General features: G+C 47.4%; 1 protein-coding gene across 1 annotated transcript in view; it reads right to left on the bottom strand.

Moving 5' to 3' along the window:
- Positions 1-12763, bottom strand: part of Pld1 (phospholipase D1) — a 198071-nt gene that overhangs the window by 83413 nt on the left and 101895 nt on the right. The window contains exon 12 of the mRNA XM_051156998.1: positions 8342-8423. Within this exon, the coding sequence (XP_051012955.1) occupies positions 8342-8423 (82 nt within the window). The remainder of the gene's footprint in view (positions 1-8341; positions 8424-12763) is intronic.

The raw sequence follows: 12763 nt of genomic DNA, 5'->3' as shown, positions 1-12763 counted from the left end.
AAGCAAACAAACAAACAATATACTAGAGAAAAGACATCGTCTTCAGCAGAGGGTGCTGGGAGAACTGGGTTTCAACATGTAGTGAAATGAAACCAGATTCCGATCTCTTGTCCTGTACAAAAATTAGCAGCAGCCCAGGCATGGCGGGGCATGCCTTTGGTCCCAGTAGCTGGAAGTGCATGAAAGAGGATCTCCAGAGACTCAAGGACAGCCTGGTCTACAGAGAAAGTCCCAGGCCAGCCAGGGCTACACAGTAAGACCCTTTCTCAAAACACACGGGCATACACATATGCATACTTTAGGAAACTGATTTTTCTCAGAGAAGACGAAGGGCAATATCTATAGTGGGAGTAAGAGGCTCCCTGGAAAGGCCTTTGTGAAATAGCGTGTGTCTTATCCCTGATGAACTTAAGCAAACAGAAAGCTCTAGAGAACAGACTCCCTGAACCGTGAGCCTCTGCAGATGCACATTCAGGCCTCCTGCCTCCCAATTAGCTTGTCATCAGATACAGTGTGAAAAGCAAAACCCTTTCTCAGACTGTTGCCAGCTCCCTGCTCTGGAAAATTCCTTTGGTGTCAATCTCAGATTTCTAAAATTGGAACCTACCCAACTGTGGTGCAGAGTTCTGGCTACTATAGCTTGAGGCAACTTATCTTCTCAGCTCTTAGGGCAGGGGCAACCTGAGGGAGTAGGTTGCCCAAACAACCAATAAACAACCTGCCTGGCAGAGCTGGCCTGTACTTATCGTATATCAGGAGGCCCAGGAAAGATAAGAACGTCAACCTAGTTATTACCAGAGAAAAAACACAGATATCATAAGCAGACAAACCTGAAGATTCTTCTTTAAAATATTAAGTAATAATCTGCACAGTCAAAAGAAAAATATGTTCATTTTAATCAAGTCTATGGACCTCTGGGACACACTAACGCAAAAATAAATATTATGTTACAGCCCATTCTTTACAAATCCAGCATGCGGCTTCCAGAAGCTAAATTATTCATGAGAAGCAATGTTTATGTGTGTAGGAAATATCAGATTGGAATGATCCAAATGTTGAAAAAAAATGTATGAGCAAAGTACAAATTCAGTGCACTGAGACAAGGGAGAGAACTCCATCAGATGTGCCACGGAGCACTCCGTCAGATGTGCCACGGAGCACTCCGTCAGATGTGCCACAGAGCACTCCATCAGATGTGCCAGGGAGCACTCCATCAGATGTGCCAGGGAGCACTCCATCAGATGTTCCATGAAGCACTCCATCAGATGAGCCACAGAGCACTCCGTCAGATGTGCCATGGAGCCATTCATTCCTCAAAGCATCACTGTTTCTCAGGACATTAAAACAAATCATTTCCTACTGCTTAAAGATTACAAGCTACAGAAAGCATCTGAATTGGAATGTTTGTTCGCTGTGGTATCCACCAGAGACCTCAGCAGCTTTGTGGGTCAAAGGCTATGAAAAGCCACACCCGTGATGTAAAAGGCAACTGACCAGGACCTGGAGAGCAAGAGACAAATGCATGCCAAGCAACAGGGAACGCCACGCGCTGGAGAGCCAGGCTGGCACGCCCTTCCCTCTGAGCCCTGGTCAGCATTGGCTACCTTGCCTGGCTATGCTTAGATAGCCTACAGACGCCTCACACTCTGGGTCTTCTCTAGGGTTTAGATGTGGCCAAGAACAGAGAGTTCACTTGGGCTCCATCCCTAGTTCAGAAAGAAAAGGAAGTGTAAGGGAGGGAGAGACAGGAAGAGGAAAGAAAGAAGGAAATCAAAGAAAAAGAGGAAGGAGTACTGGAGGAGGGAAGAAAAGAGAGAAGGAGGGAGGGAGAGAGGGAGGGAGGGAGGGAGGGAGGGAGGGAGGAAGAAAGACTTCAAGTTTCTGAATCCAAGGTTCCCGCTACTCTTTCTCACTACCCTGTTCCACTCCCACTTTTTGTACCCTCCCTCCTCCCCTAAACATCCCATAGAATTCCTAATTTTTCCTCAGTAAGTCCACACCTTGGCTCTGAGACCCACACCCTAGCTGCAGCCATCTCCCAGTGGGAGCCCAAGCAAGCCTGCTACCTTACTGTAACAGAGCTTCTCTATTTTCTCAATGCTTACTACACCTGTGGAATTTGCCCATCCTAAGGGCCCCTAAAGGCCTCAGGTTGTGAGGAGCTCCCTGTAAGGCCTGTGATACTTTCCCTCCAACCCCCGAATGGAGATCCTTGCTCTTTCAATATGCTTGGGGCTTTTCTACTCATTTATATTGATATTTAGTAAAGAAACTAATAGGTTTCATTATGGCATTTCATACTAGTGAATAATGTATTCTGATCATCTTCAAGTCCATGTTCTCACATCTTTCTCCCCCTCCCACTATCCCCCTTCCTGGGCCTCCAAGCCCTTCTTCTATTGTCACGCGTGATCTCTGTTGTTTTTTCTTTGTTGTTGTTAAATGTACACACATGCACATACACACGCATGCATGTACGTACAAGCTGTTGAATCCATTTAGAGTCCTTGTATGTATGTGTGTTTAGGGTTGACTGTTTGGTACTGGATAACCAGTCAGGAGCTCTTCTCTAGGGAAACCTGGCTCTCCCTCTCTCAGCAGTTATTATTTGCCTGGCGAGGTTACTGACCTAGAGGAAAGCATTCCACTACCATTTTCCTCACCCACTGTAATGTGCAGCTGCATTCGAAACATGTTAGCCTTCTATGCACAGATAAGCGATGCTCTCATCCCTCACTGATAGCAGATGGAGGTTATTACAGAAAGCCATGACCGGTTAAATAAAATACAGAGGACAACTGAGCTGGGTGCTACATCTGCAGTGAGCCCCCTACACCTACGGCTCATGGAAAAACATGGAAGAAGTGGTAGAAAGATTGACAGGCAGAGGAGCGGGATGTCTGCTGAGAGACTATGTCTTCTCTAGAGGATGGGAAAGCTGCGCATGTGTGATTCCTATGCTTCCGCGGCTTAGGCGGCACAGCGTTCATTCGCCATACACTCCCTTACGATCAGCCATGCCCCTAAACATGGGGAGGCATTCAACAAGCTCCTGTTGACTGGAACCTAAGAAGAGTGAACCCCCAGACAAACACTGTGGAAAACGCTCTCCCAGAGTGAGTGACAGTCCCTGGCCAAGCCTAGGAATGTTCACTGACACAGAATCTTAGGGGGGAATTATGAAAGATATAAATGTAATAAATACAATATAAATGTAGCCACACTGCTCCAACTGTTGACTTTTACAAGACAAAGAACATACTTGGTATTCACCTAGACTCTATAGCTAGCTTCACTGTAAACAGTCCTCCGACTGAAACCAAACCCCAGAGTTCTTAACATCTTCCATGATATAGTGCGTAGGTGTGTACGATGTGTGTGTGTGTGTGCAGGGGAGGGTGTGATGTGTGTGGTGTGTGTGTGTGCAGGGGAGGATGTGATGTGTGTTGTGTGTGTGTGTGTAGGGGAGGATGTGATGTGTGTGGTGTGTGTGTGTGTAGGGAGGAGTGATGTGTGTGTGTGGTGTGTGTGTGTAGGGGAGGATGTGATGTGTGGTGGGTGGTGTGTGTGTAGGGGAGGATGTGATGTGTGTGTGTGTGTGTGTGTAGGGGAGGATGTGATGTGTGTGGTGTGTGTGTGTGCAGGGGAGGATGTGATGTGTGTGGTGTGTGTGTGTGTAGGGGAGGATGTGATGTGTGTGGTGTGTGTGTGTGTAGGGGAGGATGTGATGTGTGTGGTGTGTGTGTGTAGGGGAGGATGTGATGTGTGTGGTGTGTGTGTGTGTGTAGGGGAGGATGTGATGTGTGTGTGTGTGTGGGTGTGTAGGGGAGGATGTGATGTGTGTGGTGTGTGTGTGTGGGGAGGGAGGGTGTGATGTGTGTGGTGTGTGTGTGTGGGGGGGAGGATGTGATGTGTGTGGTGTGTGTGTGTGTAGGGGAGGATGTGATGTGTGGTGTGTGTGTGTGTGTAGGGGAGGATGTGATGTGTGTGTGTGTGTGTAGGGGAGGATGTGATGTGTGTGTGTGTGTGTAGGGGAGGATGTGATGTGTGTGGTGTGTGTGTGTGTAGGGGAGGATGTGATGTGTGTGGTGTGTGTGTGTGTAGGGGAGGATGTGATGTGTGTGGTGTGTGTGTGTGTAGGGGAGGATGTGATGTGTGTGTGTGTGTGTGTGTAGGGGAGGATGTGATGTGTGTGGGTGTGTATGTAGGGGAGGGTGTGATGTGTGTGGTGTGTGTGTGTAGGGGAGGATGTGATGTGTGTGGTGTGTGTGTGTAGGGGAGGATGTGATGTGTGTGTGTGTGTGTGTAGGGGAGGGTGTGATGTGTGTGGTGTGTGTGTGTGTGTAGGGGAGGATGTGATGTGTGTGGTGTGTGTGTGTGTAGGGGAGGATGTGATGTGTGTGGTGTGTGTGTGTGTGTGTAGGGGAGGATGTGATGTGTGTGGTGTGTGTGTGTAGGGGAGGATGTGATGTGTGTGGTGGTGTGTGTGTGTAGGGGAGGATGTGATGTGTGTGTGTGTGTGTGTGTGGAGGGGAGGATGTGATGTGTGTGGTGTGTGTGTGTGTAGGGGAGGATGTGATGTGTGTGGTGTGTGTGTGTGTGTAGGGGAGGATGTGATGTGTGTGGTGTGTGTGTGGAGGGGAGGGTGTGATGTGTGTGGTGTGTGTGTGTAGGGGAGGAGGATGTGTGTGTGTGTGTGTGTGTAGGGGAGGATGTGATGTGTGTGTGTGTGTGTGTGTGTAGGGGAGGATGTGATGTGTGTGGTGTGTGTGTGTGTGGGGGGATGTGATGTGTGGGTGTGTATGTAGGGGAGGGTTGTGATGTGTGTGGTGTGTGTGTGTGTAGGGGAGGGTGTGTGATGTGTGTGGTGTGTGTGTGTGTAGGGGAGGATGTGGTGTGTGTGTGTGTGTGTAGGGAGGATGTGATGTGTGTGGTGTGTGTGTGTAGGGGAGGATGTGATGTGTGTGGTGTGTGTGTGTGTGTAGGGGAGGATGTGATGTGTGTGGGTGTGTATGTAGGGGAGGGTGTGATGTGTGTGGTGTGTGTGTGTGTGTAGGGGAGGGTGTGATGTGTGTGTGTGTGTGTGTAGGGGAGGATGTGATGTGTGTGTGTTGTTGTGTGTAGGGGAGGATGTGTGTGTGTGTGTGTGTGTGTGTGCAGGGGCGGATGTGATGTGTGTGTGTGTTTGTGTCGGGGAGGATGTGATGTGTGTGGTGTGTGTGTGTAGGGGGGATGTGATGTGTGTGGTGTGTGTGTGTGTAGGGGCGGATGTGATGTGTGTGGTGTGTGTGTGTTAGGGGCGGAGTGATGTGTGTGGTGTGTGTGTGTAGGGGAGGGTGTGATGTGTGTGTGTGTGTGTGTGTAGGGGAGGATGTGATGTGTGTGGTGTGTGTGTGTAGGGGAGGGTGTGATGTGTGTGGTGTGTGTGTGTGTAGGGGAGGATGTGATGTGTGTGGTGTGTGTGTGTGTAGGGGAGGATGTGATGTGTGGTGTGTGTGTGTGTAGGGGGGATGTGATGTGTGTGTGTGTGTGTAGGGGGCGGATGTGTGTGGTGGTGTGTGTGTGTGGGGAGGATGTGATGTGTGGTGTGTGTGTGTGTAGGGGGGAGTGATGTGTGGGTGTGTGTGTGTGCAGGGGAGGATGTGATGTGTGTGGTGTGTGTGTGTGTAGGGGAGGATGTGATGTGTGTGGTGTGTGTGTGTAGGGGAGGATGTGATGTGTGTGGGTGTGTATGTAGGGGAGGGTGTGATGTGTGTGTGTGTGGTGTGTGTAGGGGAGGATGTGATGTGTGTGGTGTGTGTGTGTAGGCGGGAGGATGTGTGATGTGTGTGTGTGTGTGTAGGGGAGGGTGTGCTGTGTGTGGTGTGTGTGTGTGTAGGGGGGTGAGGATGTGTGTGTGTGGTGTGTGTGTGTGTAGGGGAGGATGTGATGTGTGTGTGTGTGTGTGTGTGTGTAGGGGAGGATGTGATGTGTGTGTGTGTGTGTGTGTGTGGGGAGGCTGTGATGTGTGTGTGTGTGTGTGTGTGTAGGGGGGATGTGATGTGTGTGGTGTGTGTGTGTGTGTAGGGGAGGATGTGATGTGTGTGGTGTGTGTGTGTAGGGGAGGGTGTGATGTGTGTGGTGTGTGTGTGTAGGGGAGGATGTGATGTGTGTGTGTGTGTGTGTGTAGGGGAGGATGTGATGTGTGTGTGTGTGTGTGTGTGTAGGGGAGGATGTGATGTGTGTGGTGTGTGTGTGTGTGTAGGGGAGGATGTGATGTGTGTGGGTGTGTATGTAGGGGAGGGTGTGATGTGTGTGGTGTGTGTGTGTGTAGGGGAGGGTGTGATGTGTGTGGTGTGTGTGTGTGTAGGGGAGGATGTGATGTGTGTGTGTGTGTGTGTGTAGGGAGGATGTGTGATGTGTGTGGTGTGTGTGTGTAGGGGCGATGTGATGTGTGTGGTGTGTGTTGTGTGTGTAGGGGAGGATGTGATGTGTGTGTGTGGTGTAGGGAGGATGTGATGTGTGTGTGTGTGTGTGTGTAGGGGAGGATGTGATGTGTGTGTGTGTGTAGGGGAGGATGTGATGTGTGTGGGTGTGTAGAAGGGGAGGGTGTGATGTGTGTGGTGTGGTGTGGTGTGTAGGGGAGGGTGTGTATGTGTGCTGGTGTGTGTGTGTGTAGGGGAGATGTGATGTGTGTGTGTGTGTGTTGTAGGGGAGGATGTGATGTGTGTGTGTGTGTGTGTAGGGAGATGTGATGGTGTGGTGTGTGTGTGTGTGTAGGGGAGGATGGATGTGTGTGTGGTGTAGGGGAGGATGTGATGTGTGTGTGTGTGTGTGTGTGTAGGGGAGGATGTGAGTGTGTGTGTGTGTGTGTGTGTGTGTGTAGGGGAGGATGTGATGTGTGTGGTGTGTGTGTGTGTGTGTAGGGGAGGATGTGATGTGTGTGGGTGTGTATGTAGGGGAGGGTGTGATGTGTGTGGTGTGTGTGTGTGTGTAGGGGAGGGTGTGATGTGTGTGGTGTGTGTGTGTGTAGGGGAGGATGTGATGTGTGTGGTGTGTGTGTGTAGGGGAGGATGTGATGTGTGGTGTGTGTGTGTGTGTAGGGGAGGGTGTGATGTGTGGTGTGTGTGTGTGTGTAGGGGAGGGTGTGATGTGTGTGGGTGTGAGTGTGGGTGTGTGTTCAGTGCAATGCCAATGTGCATGTGTATAAAGGTCAGGGGGAAGATATCAGTGTCCTGTTTCTATCACTCTCCATCTTATTTCTCTGAGGCAGGGTCTCTCATTGAATCCAGGGCCAGCTGCCAGCCAACAAAGAGCAGCAATGCTCCTGTCTCAACCTCACACCGCGCTAAGGTTATAGGTGCGCATGACCACACCTGACTTTTTGTCTGGGTACTGGAGATTTGAACTCAGGTCCACACTGAGCAGCAAAAGCTGCTCCACTTTACACTCTTCTCTCCCCAAACTGGGAAACAGGAAGTCCTCCCACCCCAGCCACAGCATGTGGATGTGGGGGGCGGGGGGCTGTGGGGTATAGTGTGTGTGTGTGTGTGTGTGTGTGTGTATGTGTGTGTGTTGGTTTTCGAGCTCTAAAGCAGTGGTTCTCAACCTGTGGCTTGCAAACCTTTTAGGGGTTGAACAATCCTTTCATAGGGGTCACATAAGACCATTGGAAAACACGGGTATTTACATTATAATTCGTAACAGTAGCAAAATTATAGTTATGAAATGGCAACAAAAGTAATTTTATGGTTCGGGGGGTCATCACATTGGGAGGAACTGTATTGTTAAAGGGTCACAGCATTAGGAAGATTGACACCCACTGCTCTAAAGTAAAAAGTTATAATAAGTACACTTGAAAAAAAATCTGAGACAGAGTTTCAAGTAGCCCTGGCTGGTCTTGATGTTGTTATACTTCCTAGGCTGGCCTTGAAGTCCTAATTCTTCTTCTTCTGCCTCCTAAGTGCTGTCATTAGAGGTGCGTGTCACTACAGTTGGTATTATATGGCCCTTGGGATGAAACCCAGCAAGTGAAGCTGGAGAGAGGTCCAGAGGTCCAGAGGTCCTGAGTTCAGTTCCCAGCAATCACATGGCAGCTCACAACCATCTATAATGAGATCTAGTGCCCTCTTCTGGTGTGCAGGGGTACATGCAAGCAGAGCACTGTATATATAGTAAATAAATACATCTTTTTAGAAGAAAGAAAGAGAGAAAGAAAGAAAGAAAGAAAGAAAGAAAGAAAGAAAGAAACCAAGTTAGTGCCTCATGCAGGTTAAGCAAGTGGTCCGCCAGCTAACCCCAAACCCCATGCCTATATGGCAAATTTTAAAACAATTGCATGAGCAAGTCTAGAAATACTTACTGCTTTCCGTTTGAGGATACAGTCCAGCCTCCAGCGGTTGCCTTCCACCACTGGGCGCTTCAGGAAGATTTCTGGACTTAACCTAAAGGCACAAAAACCAAAAGGAAAGGGATTGACACAAAAGAAAAAGGTCTCTGTGGCACAGAGATCAGTGTTAGCCATGTGCCTACTATGCAAGTCCACTGGGGCAGGTCTCTAGGCTGCAAGGCTAGGAGCAGCATTAGCCATGTGCCTACTGTGCAAGTCCACTGTGGCAGGCCTCTAGGCTGCAAGGCTATGAGCAGTTTAATAGAGGAGACTCTGTCCAATCAAAATAACTCAAGGCCCACGCCTACAACCTCAGCATTTGGGAGGTAGAGGCATAGACTGCATAGAGAGCTTGAGGCCTCCGGGCTACATGAGATCTGGTGCCAAAATAAAACATCTTACACACACTGACACACACACACACACACACACACACACACACACATACACACACACACACACGGCAGAGAAAGAAAGACAGAGACTGAGAGAGACTGAGAGAGACAGAGATAGAGAGCTGCAATTATTTACCCAATTTCTCTATCATTTCCTTCTTTGTTGCCATAGCCTACCATCCACTTGTAAAGTTACACATTTTATGCTTGTGCAACTACAGCTGTCTTGATCCTGGACAATAACATATTTGACAGGGTAAATGGTGTTAGTGAGAAAGTTCCCCCTTGATAGAATACAAATAAACACACACAACACACAACACACACACACACATGCACGCACGCACGCACACACATGAACGTATGCACCATGTTTGCAGCTGTAGGATGGGTGATGCTGTATAGGGAAGGAAGCTTAGAAATTCTAAGGGGATAACCAGAACCCTGAAATCTCTAGGCTACTTCTCCAGCGTCAGGATTGCTCAACTCTGGGTATCTTCATTAAAAGAGACAAAGCCCTCTTTACACAGGCACTCAGCCACAACAAGCCTAATGCATTCTACCTGGCACATTTGAACAGCACACTGACGTCCAGTTACAAAGGCAGTGTCCATGGGAACCCGGGGAATTCTGAGAAATGGCACTGATGTTACTATATTCTGCGACGGCGTAAGTTATCCCCTGGGCTCTTCTCCCCTAGTAAGTACCCCACACACACACAAGGTAGCTAAGAATACCAACAGAGCCGCACTGCTCCCAACCGCTTTGCTAGGGTCTAAAGGCAACTCAAGTTCAGTCTGTATCTGATGTAACTTTTTGATAATGAGGAAAAACAACAAAACACCCCCCTCTGTCCAAGAATGGGAGGCCCAGTGAGGCAGGAAGACAGCCAAGGGCTAATCTCATGGAACTCTGTACTGGACCGCGAGCCTCCAAGAGGTCCTCTACTTGAGAGGATTTGTATTTGAGTGGGATTTGTAAGAGACAAAGACTAGAAGAAATCATTTGTATGCTCTGTTTTATCTATTTAAAACAAAAACAAAAGCAGCTTCCGTAGACAGGAAGAGCCAGAAGGATTGCTGGGAAGCACTGTTTTCTGGGCAGGACAGGAGCACCGTACCGAGGGACTCACGGGAGATGGGGTTGCCTCCTCAAGACCTGCTTAAGAGCAAGCCAATCAAATTTCAGGAGGGGTGGGGGACCACAATGCTCACACCGAGCTGAGTGTCTACTGGGGACAGTCAGTTGTCTTTAAGGGTGTGGTCCCTGGGAAGTCGGCATGTTCCTGTGGCTAGCCCCACATCCCACTTTAGGACACACGCTACATGCATACACATGCACACGCACACATGCACCCAGATGACACTAAGTAGACGTGGTGCAATGAAAGCAGAGGACATGAAGTTAGGAGAGGGAGGGGCGGGGGTTGAGATGAATTAGAGAAGGGAATATAAAAAAATACATTGTGTACATGCATATAAGTCTCAGGAGAAAATGTATATTAGAAAATAAAAAAAATTTCATGTTCACTAGAAGAATAAAACAGCTTTCTGCCTAAAAATTAAAAGAAAATTCATTTTAAAATTTGAAAACCAATGTAATTCATATTAGTTGAAAAAGAGAGAGAAGAAAAATTAAAACCAGAACAAAACATGCAGGGAAAATTAACAAAATTCAATATCCAGTCACAATCAAAATTCCCTTTTTATACTTAATGTATATATGTATGTATGTATGTATGTAGTTATGTATGTATAATTTCATGTGTTTTGGTGTTTGGCCTGCATCTATGTCTGTGTAAGGGTGTCAGATCCTCTGGAACTGGAGTTATATATGATTGTGAGCTGCGAAGTGGATGCTGGGAATTGGTCCTTTGGAAGAAGAGCCAGTGGTCTAAACTGCTGAGCCATCTCCCCAGTCCCCACAATTAAAACTCTTAACAAAGTACAAATAGAAATGAGCTTTCTCAGGGCTAAAGGGATGGCTCGGAGGTCAAGAGTACTTCCTGTTCTTGCAGAGGACCTGAGCTCAGACCCCAGCATCCATGTTGGAGGGCTCACGAGTGCCTGCTACTCCATCTCCAGGCCGCGTGATGCCTTGGTCTGGTCTCTGGGAACACCTTCCTCATGGCACATGTGTGCACACACATATACACATAAATCACTTTTAATGTAAAAAAGAAATGAGCTTGCTCAATAAAGAGCACAGATTCAAAATGTACCCCAATGTCATCTCTTACTCTTGGGGGAAAGACATGGAAAGTGATACTACCGTAATTACTCATCTTATAGCAAGTCTAGCCAATGTAACAAGCATGAGAATAAAATATAAAGCAAACCAATTTGAAAGCCAGAGGTCAAACCACCCTCATCCTTAAGTCATGTATGTCATGGAAGGAGAAAAATCCTGAAGAATGTACAAAAAGGCACCAGCACGAATAAGTGAATTTAGCCCTATCACAGGGTATAAACTCAATGTATAAAAATCTGCCTTTTATATTAACATTAAAAATTAGGGCTGTAACAATGGCTGGGCTGGAGAGATGGCTTAGAAGGTTAAGAGCACTGGCTGTTCTTCCAAAGGTCCTGAGTTCAATTCCCAGCAACCACATGGTGGCTCATAACCATCTATAATGAAATCTGGTGCCCTCTTCTGCCTGCTGGAGGCAGAATACTGTATAATAAAGAAATACATCTTTTAAAAAATTAAAGTGATTACTAATACATTATCAAATCGTACATATAAGACCCCTACAGAGGTTGGTGAGATGGCTCGGTGGGTAAAAGAGCTTGCTGCTAACCCTGGCTGCCTGCGCTCCATCCCAAAAACCTGTATGGCAGAAGAGAACAGACTCCTTCCTGCACGTTGTCCTCTGTCCTCCACATGGGTGTCACGGCACATGCTTGCCCGTGCATACAAACATGCATAAAATGTAACTTTATAAAGAGCTCTTTGTAGATCAGTACAAAACACTACTAAGAAACTTTAAATGAATTCCAAGAAATGGACAATTAGGCAATACTCATTAACTGAAAAGCTTGGTGAAGGGAGGAAAAGGAGTTGGAGGCAGCACTTAATCAGTGCTAAGTTTATTGGTTATTTGGTCTGCACAGAAAACCTGGAAATGGAATCAGCACCGAGAGAGCCAGAGAACTCTAGTTCCAGCTTGGCAAGACAGAACAGGATTCCCTGCAGAGCCCAGGGCAGCTGCAGAGAGCCCACAGAAGATTGAAATGGAGTAGAACTGATCCCAAGACGGCAACCTAAGTTCCCACAGGCACTGCTTCAGAACCACATGTCAGGGTAGGGAGAATCAAGACTCCCGTGTTTCCAGCTAGTGTAGTAGAAAGGGAAGCTGTGAGAAATTAGAAGACAGTTGGATGTGCATGGAGAGCCGGCATCTCAGGAGAGCAGTCCTGGCTCATTCACAAGCTGTCCCTGTGAGGGTGTGAGCCACTGTGAGGCACTGAACTAATAGATTGCAGCCATGCCCCCAGAAAGACCATGCCACAAATAGACCACCAGGTGGCGCACACTATATGAACGAGATAACAGCATAGCACTTCATCCAGACAGAAACTAAATAGAAAAAGAATGAAGCTAACAGATGTCATTAATCAAATGGACTTAACAAATATCTACAGAACATTTACCCAAACACAAAATAATATACCTTCTCTTCAGCACCTCACAGAACCTTCTCCAAAATTGATCATATACTTGAACACAAAGTAAGTACAAACAAATGCAAGAAAAGTGAAATAATTGCCTGTCTCTTATCAGACCACCATGGATTAAAGCTGGAACTCAACAACAGTAAAAACAACAGGAAGCCTACAAACTCATGGAAATTCAACAACTCCCTACTCAATGGCCACTGGTCAAGAAAGAAATCAATTAAAGACTCCTAGAATTCAATGAAAATGAGGCCACAACATACCAAATTTATGGAACACAATAAAAGCAGTGCTAAGAGGAAACATCATACCACTACGTGCCT

This window comes from Acomys russatus, chromosome 15 (assembly GCF_903995435.1).
Source record: "Acomys russatus chromosome 15, mAcoRus1.1, whole genome shotgun sequence".
Lineage (NCBI taxonomy): Eukaryota > Metazoa > Chordata > Mammalia > Rodentia > Muridae > Acomys > Acomys russatus.
Note: the sequence above shows the minus strand (reverse complement) of the source record. Positions and strands in the feature narration are given on the sequence as shown.